Here is a 13799-nt window from a genome sequence, read left to right on the forward strand (position 1 = left end):
GCACCACAACTACCGAGCCCGTGTGCCAAAACTACTGAAGCCTGCGCGCCTAGAGCCCATGCTCCGCAACAAGCGAAGCCACCGCGATGAGAAGCCCGCGCACCACAACGGAGACCCAGTGCAGCCAAAAATAAATAAATAAAAATAAATGTAATAACAAAAGCTAGTATTCAAAATGTCGAGGAAGAGTTGGAGGGGAAAGGTGACTTGCTAAAATTCTTAAGATGGTTCATTAAAAGATCTGCAAGCAGAAATCTCATGTCTTCTGCTTTCATCCTCCTGGGAGTTTCTTTGTAAGAACAGGCCAGATTCACTTTTCTGCCCCTTGAAATGATACTGTCATGAATACACATCACATCAAAGAAAAGCTGCTGATCATTACACATTTTACTTTCTTGGAAGATCAGAATACATGAGAACATGTACCATATTAATGCCTACAATCACAGTGGGTACACACAGAACACGTTCTTTTGGTATCATTAAAAGACACCTGAAAGGGGTTCCAAGATGAAATAAAAAGCAGCTTTTAACACAAGGTGATAGAAGTGAACACCGATCCCTCAAAATTCACCATCTGTGGGTATCTCTGCATGGTCGGTCATCTCTCTTCCTGGACAGAGCTGGGTCTGCTGATGGGACCTTTCTCAGCTCTAATCCATGAGGTAATACTTTAAAAAATTGTTTCCAAGTCATGATACTGCTAATATTTTCGTAGCCAGTTGCATTCAAAATAGCTTCCTAAATTTTCAAATTGCCAGGACCTCTTCCCTCTGTGACTTTGGTGTTTGTCTCCAGCCCCGTCCTGTACACACACGTCCCACCACGTGTAACCCAGACCAGCGCTCTGCACCCAAGCCATCCAAGGCTTTCCCAGACCAGCGGACGACTGAGGATGTGTAACACTCTCTTGTCAGCTTTTCCCCCATTTTTGCAGATTCCTACTTCACATCTATCATATGCAAAATCTGAAACAAGACTAACAAAACCAAAAAAGCTTCAAACGAACTTGTTTGTATACATTAGATGTCCTTAGATTTGTACCTAGCTGGAGCTCTGAGACCACAGAGACAACCTTAAATCCTCTTCCTTTGGCTGCTTCTGTTCATGACTTTGTGGCACAACATCTAAAGTCCTGCCCTTCTGACTTCCTTCCTTTCCTCTCTCAACCTTTTTTTTTTTTTAAATTTATTTATTTATTTATTTTTGGCTGCGTTGGGTCTTCATGTCTTGTGCAGAGGCTTTCTCTAGTTGTTGTGAGCGGTGGCTTCGCTTGTCGCGGAGCACGGGCTCTAGGCGCCTGGCCTCCAGTAGTTGTGGCACGTAGGCTCAGTAGTTGTGGCTCGCTTGCGGGCTCTAGAGCGCAGGCTCAGTAGTTGTGGTGCATGTGCTTAGTTGCCCCGCGGCATGTGGGATCTTCCCGGCCAGGGCTCGCGCCTGTGTCTCCTGCATTGACAGGCAGATTCTTAACCACTGTGCCACCAAGGAAGTACCTCCTCTCTCAACCTTTTAATCCTGCAGATTGATGAAGCTTATGAGGGGAAATATAATAAGAGATAGAACTCTTGTTAAGGGATTATTTTCGGGATTGTGATTGGTTAGGTGAAAAAAACAGTAAAAGAAAAAAAAGGTAAAATTAATTTTGATAATATATTTTATTTAACCCAGTGTCTCAGTCAGCTCTGGTTGCCATAACAAAATACCACGGACTGGTTGGCTTAAACAACAGATATTTATTTCCCATAGCTCTGAAGGCTGGAAGTCTGAGCCAGGTCGGGTCACAGCAAGAGCTCCACCCTCGTGACCTAATTACCTTTCAAAGACCCTTCCTCCAAATACCATCACACCGAAGATTAGGGCTTCAGCATATAAAAATTTGGGGGGGGCGGTACACAGATATTCAGTCCATAGCATCCAGTATATACAAAATATTATACTTTCAACATGTAATTAATATAAAAATATTAATGAGATACTTAAATTCTTTTAAAGTCTCCCCAGTCCTCTGTGTATTATACACTGAAAGATATCTCAAAGCAGGTGCTAAATTTTCATCAGCAATACTTGAATGTTATTTATGTCAAAAAATTTACATTTGAAAAAGGAGATTCACAAACCCAAGTTGTCCCACACGTGTCAAGTCTTCCAAACACTGTAGCCAATACCAGTCTTTAGATCTAAATTTAAATCGAGTACAATTAAATAAAATTTAAAATTCCATTTCTCAATCACACTCGCCACATTTCAAGTACACGTGTGATTAGGGGCAAACATTCTAGGCAGCACAGAGACTTGTTATTTTATTCAGATCTGGTTAGACTTTACTGGAAAATAATATCTAAGTCTGGACTTAAGGGCTAAGAAGAAATAGAGAAAACTTTGAGAAGCAAGTGAATGTCTCAAAACTATTTTAATATTTTTAAGGTTTGGGGAAAATAGAGTCCTCAAGGAAGGAAGCTATTACCATTTGTGTGGAAAGAGTGTGTGATATAAAAATTGTTAGAGAGGTCCTTCTCCATCTCAAACAATAGCTAGACACCATGAATAGACTGCAGCTCTAAAGGAAGAGATTGTTTAGCTGTAAGAAAAGATTTCTCTCTATTCAGAATAGAAAGCTGTAAGAGCTCTGTCCCTGGAGCTCATTAAAATTAGGGCAAATGTACTTCTGTCTGGGATGATTTAGCCACAGTCTTCCTTAAGGACCGAGGGGTTGTTCTCTCAAGGTTTCTCCCTGCTCTGATTCCATGATTCTGAGATAACCGGTGGGTAGAGAGGCCACACACCAGCTGTTTTTAAATGTTGTTTTTGGAAGAACGATTAATCTTTGTGATTACTTAACTGGTTCTGTAGAATTTTCTAACTTTTTTTTTTCTTGCCTGGGAGTGTGTGAATCATTGAGCCAGTGCTTAGCTATGAAAGCAGGAAAGTTTTGGAGTAGTGGAGGGGTCCTTCTATCACCATAAGTATGATTACGGTAAATGGGCAGTAAGTCTCGTGTGTCTCTGAGAGGCACACATACATCCTCTTTAAACAGTTTGCAGAAGAGGGCTGAGGCCAAGGACACGTCCATGTTGAATGAAACGCAGAGAGCAAGCCCCTTGACCTCACTTGCAAGTCATCTTGAGTTGCTTTAATTGTTGGCAATGTAGCTGAATGATTCACAGAATGAGCAAATAGGATCGAGACCTGGATTGCAGCCTCCGATTCTCCACAACATCAGTTCCAATTTATCTCAGAAGACTCATTAACGCAGAGTCCTTAGGGGTTGTCAATTCAAGAAAAAAAGGATTCTAGAAACTGGAAAACATCTCGAGCTGATGTCATCAAAATCTTTATTCCTAGATAAGATTTTAGTTAAGGTTTTCCCTAAATCATTTTATTTCTTGGTCCGGGGAAGTCTGAATTCTTATGTGCCATAATTGCTGTTTAAACATTTTGAATGTAGGACAAGAAGTTCTCCATGTTTTGGTTGAGATTAGGCAAGTGTTCCCTGGATCAGACAATTGTTAGGAAGCAGTGGTGGCAACGACATTCAAGTTGCACGGCTACCCTCATCCCCTCGTGGGGCTGAGAGTGAATAGGAAGCAAAGAGCTCAGAAAGGCAACGGTCTAGGATTTGTTCAGCGGTAAGATCTAATCATATTCAGACATGAGACCTGTATTCATCTCCGTACTGTGTTTGGTGAGAGAGGGCTGGGGAGTACTGGCCCTTTGATCCCAATAGCACAGCGACCACGCTTCTCAGTATTGACCGTATTCCTCAGTATCCATTAGACTCACCTAAACAGATACAAAGTAAGGCAGTGCGGCGAGAAGGGAACAGCTAGGCAAACTTGTGAGAGAGAGTAATGAAATAACCCACTGGTATTGACTGTTGCGTACCAGAAATCAAAATGTTTAGGATGGGGAGATATTTTCCTGATCCAGGGAAAGGGAAATGGAAAGGCTCACATCCTGGTTGTCACAGCCTTCCCATGAGATCTCTGGGTTATGACAAAGGCACCCCAGGGTTCTGCACATCGGCAGAGGATAAGGAAGTAATACATCCACAGTACTTTGTTTCACACGCGTACGTGTACGGTCAGCTGTACTGGAGTGTGCAGTGGGGCAAGGATTCAAAGAAGCAATGTGATGCCAATAACATTACTTCAGAGACCGAGACTTCTCCAAACCTCACAGAGAGGAGAATGAGTTAGAAATCCAGCTGGCTTGGCCTTACTATTTTATAGTCCATTATTTTATAGAGTCTTAGCATAGCCACAAGGAATTTCTCCTGTATGGCTTTGGTTCTCGAGGATAATAATCTGGCCTTAAAGTAACAATAGTTGCTTTCATATAATATTCTCTATAACATAGAAATGAGGACAAGATGTTTTATGTCAATGACATTGATAGATCCTACTGCTCTAGGAGAGTCGCTGTGTATGTATATGAAAAACAAGGATAAATGGACAAAAGAAGTATTCGGTTCATCACACCAAACTTCTCAAAAATCTAGCTGATGTATCTTGACCAAGATTTTAAGCCAAGATTCAACTGGTTTTACGACTCACAATCATGCTATGTCTCTGATTTGTCTTAAGACTCACGTCGTCATTTCCAAAGTTTCCACTACAGAGATTTATGCTGTCATTGGATCTAATTATGAATTAGTGATTGATTCATTTAGGGAATAATTCAACCAAATGGCAGTGGATTGAAAACTCAGCAGGCCCTGAAGGGACACGTGGGCAGTGCTAACTAATTCTGCCTGCTGATTGGGAATCAACACAGGTCATTCAGAAAATAGCCCTGAAAGGGACAAATTATTCATCTTCCATCCACAGCGAGTGGCCTTCTCAGCCTTGCACTACTGACATCAATTAACCCCCATGGCATTCTTCATTTATTGGAAATCTCCAGGCACACCCCCATCCTTCTAAGGTAGCTATCCAGAACTTTTCAAATTGGTTTTGCTTTTTTTGCAAAGGTTTTAAACTGAACAGTTGTGCTATTTTTTCACTCTTCATTCTTAAGAGTACTCTGTCCATCCCGTGCAGGTTACTTGTTTACTGTCATTCCTGAGTATATCTTCAGATTTTATGAAATGAGTACAGGCCTTCAGAGAATTGCTGAGATACTCTGGTTTAATAGCTGCATTTGTTTGGTGATGTAAATGGTTGTATTAAAGATGTATTCATTGCACGTAAGGATTGATTTTACCAACGGGCCCGTCAGAGAGAGCCCACATAGAACCGTCTATTGCTCTGTCACTTCGTCCTTTACAGAGGCTACTGTGGTGGGGCGGGGGTGGGGGGTGTGTGGAGAGTCCCTCAAAGGGTAAATGAATCTATGTAAATTTCTTCGATTAGCGACAGCTGTATAATTCCTGCTGCGCGCCCTCAGCTACACTGACATTAGCTTGCATGGGGAGTTGTGTACCAAGAATTCTGTCGCAGAACCCCTTAATGAGATCTGATTGCATTTTTTTCAAATGCTTACTCAGGGATGCATACTTAAGAGTGGATCGTAACCTTTTCAAAATTGACATTTCAAGGGAAACAAATATTGAGTAGTGGGAGGAGGAGGCGGCAGTAGAAGAAGAAGCAATTTCATAACTAGGGGAAAAGGACAACATCGAAAGGAGCCCTTGTTCCTGGTAAACCTACCACGGCATCCCATGGGGGTAACTGCCCCTCCTCTTCTGTTCTGTACACCTGCTTCTTGCTCCTCTTTCAGATGGGATGGGATTTGGTGCTAATCAGAGGGATTTATATCAAAAGTTTCATTGGAAGAGTCCCTCCGTCTTTGACCGTATAAATAATTGAAAGTTATATTTAATCTAATGTATCTTCCAGCCCATATTTTCTCCATCGAAAATTAAATTACATTGATTTTACCTCTAAACTTGACCCGAGTGAGTGGCTTCAAGACTCTTTAAGTAAATCTGTCTATTTAACTTAGGTCAGGTCTAAATGTTTTCACTGTAGATTAATCGCAGAAGCTAGTTTCCCACAGTAAATACGCTCCTACTGTAGGTGTGACCACAGTGATCATATTTACCAATCTTCTCTGTTCCTTTCTCTAAAAGGAATCTAGCAGTGTTATTCCTTCTATCTGTCAGGGCTGCCAAAGTAGACTTTGCCAAAGCACATACTATCTATACTGACTTGGGATTCCGGAAGAATCAACGAGCACATTTTACTCCCCGTTGAGAGGAAGGGATGAAGGATGGGTAGATGAGAGAAATAGGCATCCTGCAAGGGGTGGGCTGGGGGAACGTGGGGGTGACAGGAATCCGAGGCTTCTCCTTCTCTCTGAAGCAGGAGATGCGGTCCTGCTGGCAAATGGAAGTGATGCAGCGTGGCAGAGGCTGCTGTGGGGACAGGAGAGTTGAACTGGTGCTTGTAAAAGCCTGTACCTTAAGATGGGGAAGTAGAGCTACCTGAAGCAGGAGAGAGATGGCCAAGAGGTATTTGGAGACTCTTAACCTGGGAGTAGTGGGCAGAAAGAAGGATGACAAGACTGGGGCTAAGATTTAGAGAAATAAGTGAGGAAGAAATCACAGTGGTCTAAAAATAAGATGAAAGAACTGTAAACAATGATGGTTGTGCAAGAATAGAAGAAGGGTCCCACAGGACAATGCAAAAGAAGACTCAATTACATTCGGTGACGAAATATGTAGGGTGAGGGAATGAAAGAGTCAAAGGTGATGCCCAGATTGCGTAAATTTCTTAGGGGGCAGGGATTGTGCCCATCTGATTTTGTATTCCTAGCACGAAGCATAGGGGCCATATCACATCTAGACACTTAAAATGCATGCTAAACAATCTATGATCCATATTTGAAATGAGACTAAGGAAAAGAATCCAATTTCTTTATTAAATAATAGTATTTTATAGTGTTGTAAGGAGATGAACGGAGATTATGGAGGTGGAATCCCCTTTCCCAACATCCTACCATTAATTATAATACGCATAATTATTTATATCATAAAAATAATCAAAACACATTTTGATGGGATATCAGAAGGAGGAGACTTTTTTGTGAGGAAAATGATGGGTTTTATTTTAGATTTTTGAGTCAGTTATAGGTCATTTAACTGGAAAATATCCAGAAGGGAGTTTAAAAAGCAAGATCAGAGCTTCAGGTTGAGATTGTACTCAAAGCTGGTGGGAGAGATTTATTTACTCATTTTTTCTTTGTTTCATTCACTCGTTTATTCTTTCACTTCATCCAAAGGGATTTGAGGCATCTCCTGAAAATACTAATATTAACACTACATGAAATAAATTTGTTGGAATATTTGGTTGGAGAGAGACCATGAGTAGGAAAAGAAAAACGTGCCAAGCGCAAGTCTATTCTGCCATTTTGTTTCGCAGTGTAGCCAATGGCGGATCACAGGTGTGGTCGTCTGGTCGTAGCTTCCACAGCTTCCACTGGTCAAAGCAAAGAGGAAATATCAACAGTTAGAAATTTACAGAGTGTGGGGAGGATAAAATAAAGCCAGATGTCAAGAAGTACAGTCTCCACCAAGGAATCCCATAGCATCTTCAGAGGAGTCGTTATGTAATACAACAGACAACAATTACTAGAGCATTTGTCCCTAACTATAGTAGAGAATGTCATAAAACCTTTCCTTATAATGTTCCTCCGTGCGCACATTTGACCAAACTATATCTTTACAAAATAATAATGGGGATAAAGCATCCCATTTGAAACAGCAAGGTAAAGTTTTTGAGTGTGTGACCATTCTGGAAGTTTCCGGAGACACAATCCCTATATATTGTAATTGGCAGATCATTTACTATATATCTGGGAGTTAATTCACTGAGCCTCAGTTTCCTTTCCTTTATTTCAGATGTGAAGAATGTTTGCTCTTTGGTAAATGCTATGGACGGGTTAAGAACTAAGGTTTTAGAAAATGTATTAGTATGTGTACCTCTCCAATCCAGTCAGGATCCCATGATAAGCATTAATCAGAAGCGTTTCTATGTATAATACTGCTCCACAAATGTCAAGAGCATAATGAATCCTTGGGATTCTTGTGGGTCTGAGATTTGACTTGATGATATCAATATGAAGGATTCAATAAAGGGATTTTTGGTGTTGGGGAGTGTGTGTGTGTGTGCGCGCGCGTGGGGAAAATATATCCGTTCTTTCTTGGCCGTTATATCTATCTGTGTGATTTTATGGAGAGAAGAAAACTACTGGATGAATTCTAAAGAGAAGATAAACACTATCCTTGACTCCCCAGCTTCCAGTCCAAGAGGTGATGGGACTGGGTCACGGTGGGTGGACCCTGATCTATGGCTTCTCTCCCTTCTCTGTAGACCAAAATCTCTCTCTCTCAATATCTCCCCACTCCCTCTCATCTCCTCTCTCTCTTTCTCTGTCTCTACATAGGACACATTTATTTGTATATTTTTTGTGGAATAAATGTAACATAAAGGATTTCCATAAGGACTCTATAATGCCAGCGTTAGGGTTGCTGTAGTGGACTTTTGGCTGCCCCCGTCCCAGCATCTAATCTATACCTTCACTCTCCCTCTGCATAACATCCGTATTTGAGTGACATTCACATAGTGATCTCTCTCTCTCTCTCTCCTTCCCGAAGCTCATCCTCCTGGACCCATCTTGTAATAGGAAGGCACTTAGGCTCTGTTGAAGACAGAATTGAGGGGTGCCAACTAACAGGCTTCTGGTGACCCTCTGAGCCAATACATAACAACATCCATGAAGCCCGGCCGACATAATTTTTCAGTTATGGGGCCAGTACATTCCATATGGTCTTCCCCAGTTTGAGTTGGCTCTTCCGTTATTTGCAACCAAAAACTTCCTAGTTTGTATAGTAATGGTTCAGAACACTTCAGGAATGAAGAGGAAATAAGTCATAGATGGAGTGCCTACACTTTATATCATTTTATCCCACTAAATGGTAGCTACCATTTTCCCAATTTTCAGATAAGAAAACCAAGGTTCAGAGAAGCTAAGTAACTTGACTGAAGTCATAGCGGCAGAGGCAGGATTAGAAACAGGACTGTCTGATAGCAAGGCCCATTTTCATTCTTCTAGCCCAGCAGTTCTAAACTACTTCTCCTTTATCGTACACAGCAGGTGAGGTCCACATACTAAACATACTCCCACGGGCATACCTAGGGTTGAATACGGTTCTTGGCCTCTTCCTGTAATTCAGCCTTTTTCTCTGCTATCCAAGAAGGCAAATCTGGATGCAAGTAAGAGTGGCATTCTTACATGATAACCTTGAAATTTCGTTAATTTAAAAGGAAAAAAAAATTACCCAAAACTCACTAAGGCCTTCTGTAGTTGGACTTCAAATTATTCTAGACAAATCTTACTGACACGTTGTTCCTTTCTGCCTCCTACTATGAGAATAAAGTAGACACATCCTCTTACACTTTCAGTACAGGCTGGAGGGCTGAGGAGAGAGATAACCCACGTACAGAACAAGCACCGGAGTCAGAAGTGTCAAGCTGGGCTCTTGATGTTTTCGTATGAAGTGAACAAATCCCACAATCTTGGTAGTGATGCTAGAAGCTTCTTCTACAGGTTCTAGCACCAGCCAGTCCGGATTTCACTTGGTTTGGCTGTAGCCCTGCTCTGAGGACATTGCACTGACTAGTTTGCCTTTATTAAACGCATTGACTCACCACGTTCAAAAAGGTTTGAGATGGCTTACAGTAAAGTCATAGAACTTAGGACTGCAAACAAATGGAACAATAACTGAGCAGTGAAATAGGGGGAGGGAATGATTAGGCAAGTTCAAGAGAGTCGGTTACTCCTGGACAGGAAGTGACCCTGAAACGTGACTCAGACGCTGGAACCATTTTCTCTTTCTACCTCTCTGTCCCAAACTCTTTGACAAGTTTCTGTAGTAAATATACTTCTTGCATAACTTCCATTAAATAGGCCAGAGAGTCTAAGCTCAACTAGAAAGCAAACTCAAGGAACTTTTAAAGTTAGGTCTTTATCTTATGACCTTAAGAGCTGATATCCTGGCAGATGTCTGATGACCACGTGAATTCAGAGCAGAGCGTGTTGCTCTTCCTTGATGCTGTTGCTGTTGGTTCTTGGATTAGAAAGACTAATTATTAAAACAACTTAGAAAGTTGTTTTCCTCTGCAAATAAACTCCCTTCAAGTGTAAGAAAATGCAAACAGTACTGCGTTCTGCTTTTTTCTCAACTCTCCATTTTCTGGTTTTGAGTTTTGTTTCAATTCAGTCCTTCACCACCTAAGAAATGTAGGTTCACTTCAATAAGGAGCCACACTTCAAGAATCCTGGTTTGCACCCCATTCATATCTTCTGTCTGCCACATCAGCCTTCCTCACTGAGGGTGCAGTTATGAGGACCAGACTCAGGGGGCCAGAGACAGACAGTTTCTGAGCCTAAAACACGTGGTCTGTCTGTGGGATGCAATAACAAACACCCCTAACGAACACCCCCACAGCTCACCAGATACCTGATGTTTCCTCCTGTCCCTTTAGTATGTCACGAACATTAGGTGATGATGAATGTTAAGTGCCTTCTGTCTTTCCAGCTCTTTCTTTCTTGTTCAGCACACCACACTCTACTAAATCTGCCTAACATGTCTCGTGGGATGGTACTTACCTATCTATCCTTAAAGCATCATACGAATTCTATCCATGTTTCGTAAGTTATTTCCTTTCATACTTAGAGAGTCTTCATCGCTCCCTCCTTGCACTCCCAGCCCACTGGGTCTTTTATGTTTATATTTTTTAATCATATGGCAGTACTCTCACCGTGCGCTGTAAGGATCTAATCACAAGTCAGTTTTCCCAACTATCCTGGGCTCTTCAAGGACAGGGCTCATGACGTCCTGCATCCCCAGCCCACTCCCTGATGCAGAGTAGGTGGCGTATCATTTTTTCTGAGTAAAGCAGTAAAGGAATACAAAGACCCACCAAGTAGTTTAAGATGCACTGACACAGAGATGGTCTGAAGTGAATGACTAGCTGGTGGTGTTTTTCTCCCAACACCCTGCTCAGATGGTGCCTGGTCTGATTGGAGAGGAGCAGACAGATTGAAGGGAAATAGCCAGATTCTGAGCGGCTGGGCACGTGCCTCACTGCCCACCTTCCTGGTGGGAGTGCTACTCTCAGCTGCACAAATCCCGCTTCCTCCTGGGAGTCTGGATCAGCCCTGTGTGCCGTGCATCCTGCCAAGGGTCTTCATTACTGCTCAGTCCCCTCCGATGACAGTGATGAAGCAGGGACTGAAGACACCTCACCTCCGCGTGTCTGGGGAAACACTCTGTCATTTAGAATTTACTTGTGAGCCCCAGTGGACACGTTCTTCTATCTTTGGCATCTGTTCTTTGGTTAACGCACCTGATCTGATGCTTTCTTTTGTGATCACGGCTCAGTCTGGCTCTATTAACTCTTGTTTGTCGGTAACATCCTTGAGAAATGAGGTGATCGTCTCGCATGTACCTTGTCATCACGCTGATCATGACTGTTAGCTGAAGGGGAAGTCCAGCCTCGTGGCATCGGGAGGTGACATCAAGGCCTGGCAGAGAGACAAAGCCACTCACCCGTGCCAAGGCCGCGGTCAGTTCTGCCAAGCATCCCCTGCTTAATCCCCCAGACTGAGGCTCTGTGCCTTCGTGATCCTGTCCAAAGTATAACGTCTATATTTGCACTGAAGCCCCAAGGGGAGAAAACTGCATTATGATGAACGTGTGCTTTGCTAGCTACAGCATAATAAACATCATGCTATAATTATCCATGTTTTCATAGAGCTAGGAAGCTAATCTTTTGAAGAATTAGCATCCCTGACAGGCAGGCTCAGCATTTTGCATTGGTTTTGTGATGATACATAGCTTTGTAGTGTGTGCGTTTGTGTCAGCATTTCAGCATCTCTGGATGAACACCATGTCGGAAATATTTTGGTAGTGAGTCCAATTAGAAGTCAGTATGGTTGTAATCACTTAGTGGTCTGGCTCTGCCTTTCAGTTCCATTCTGCGAGGAATTTTACTAATGTAGCCTGACTGTGGCAGCTCTCCCCAGCAGTTTCTGGAGTGTCCTCGTTCTAGGTAAAGTGTCCAAAGTGATGGAGGTAGTGAGATTTGAGGGCCTGTGTATGAAAACTCCTACTTCACATCCCATATCACCATTGTGTTCAATGCTTTACATTCTAGCACAGTTGAGTCAGCATTTAGATCTAGGAATTATCACCACCTAGAATATTCATTTATTTATTCTTTCAACAAATCTTTCAGTGTCTACCCTGTGTCACTCACTCTCCTAGCACTGTGGATACAAGAGTTGACCAAACAAAAATCTCTGACACGCTAGTGGGGGAGACAAAAAATAATTCAAATAAAAACATAAAATATGTAATTTTGGAGTGATGAAATGTGCTGTAGGAGAAAAGAAACAGGAAATAAAAGAGGAGTTTGGCAAGGGAGCTGCAATTTATAGTTTGTTCAGGAAAGGCTCCACAGAAAATGTAACTTATACCCTGTTAAAGTGTGATTATCTCAAGGGAAGAAAAATGTAAAAAGATGGAATTTTAACCTATAATAACTAGAACTGTTAACAACTGTTGGTATGTTATAGCGTGGCCCAGCTGCGGTGGAACAAATTGGAAAAATTAGATTGGAATTCCATATGGTGACACCAAAAAGAAAACAAAAAATTCTCCTATTTTCTCATTTGGCTTGGCGTCACCTTAGCCCCCTGAGCTGGGACAGCCTTATATGGTGGAATCTTCAGATTCCACCTCCCAAACAAGTGTTTCACGATGTTTGGATTGGGGGGAGTCATTCTCTGAGGAACATAATTACATTTGGGGGACAGAGTTTCTCCATTTTGAAACCTCAGTAAAATCACCTCCTTCTCTCCACAGCTTTTTTCCCTTATAGATGATTTTTTGGAGCTTCTTAAACTTTTTAAATTGTTTTCCCTTTTCTTTGAGACCCTGATCATTACTTATATAGAGAGGAAAAGTCCATACGTATAAATTGGTAGTTCACATTATATTCCCACGAATGGTAATTATGACTAGATTTTTTTAAATTTATTGTATTGAAATACAGTTGATTTACAATGTTGTGTTACTTTCTGCTGTACAGCAAAGTGATTCAGTTACACAAACACACACACACATATATATACACGTATGTATCTTCTCTTTTCATATTCTTTTCCATGATCGTTTATCACAGGATATTGAATATAGTTCCCTGTGCTACATACAGTAGTACCTTCTTGTTTATCCATTCTGTATATAATAGTTTGCATCTGCTAATCCCAGACTCCCACTCCATCCCTCTCCCACCCTCTCTCCCCCTTATGCCTAGATCTTTTAAGTCTTTTCTCTCTGGACTCAGCAAACAGAACTCCTCCACCATGAAACTATGGAGAACAAAGTTAAGATAATAGTTATTCTGTAATATCATCTAAATTTGCAAGGTTTTAGACACGAAAGAAAGCAGATTGAAATTGAGAACGGGAGCGCGCTGGAGAGTGAGGGATCCTCAGAGGGCCCTGCTGATCCCCCGGCAATGATGGTCTATGCCCTCAGGGGGCATCATCATCGCCACGGCAACTTCATGAAAATGAGAAAGGTGGGTGGAGCTTGGCCCAGCTCCTGAGTTTCCTGCGGCTCTCTTTATTCTCTGATGACTTTCTTGCCTTGCATCTGCCACTCTGTTTAACACCATGGTCATGAAATGAAAGCCCTTCCCCCTTAGTAGGCTGATTCCAATATGTGTGTTCAAATGGGTGTGCTCAGGAAGCTCGGCTCCAAGCTAAACAGCGACCGTATACGGGAG

The 13799-nt window shown here is 42.0% G+C and overlaps 1 protein-coding gene across 1 annotated transcript in view; it reads left to right on the forward strand.

The window, feature by feature from the left end:
* Positions 1-13799, forward strand: part of NKAIN3 (sodium/potassium transporting ATPase interacting 3) — a 333800-nt gene that overhangs the window by 46439 nt on the left and 273562 nt on the right. Inside the window, 1 exon segment of the mRNA XM_024742568.1 lies at positions 13438-13592. Within this exon segment, the coding sequence (XP_024598336.1) occupies positions 13438-13592 (155 nt within the window).

The sequence above is a fragment of the Neophocaena asiaeorientalis genome, unplaced genomic scaffold, assembly GCF_003031525.2.
Source record: "Neophocaena asiaeorientalis asiaeorientalis breed wild unplaced genomic scaffold, Neophocaena_asiaeorientalis_V1.1 scaffold226, whole genome shotgun sequence".
NCBI lineage: Eukaryota > Metazoa > Chordata > Mammalia > Artiodactyla > Phocoenidae > Neophocaena > Neophocaena asiaeorientalis.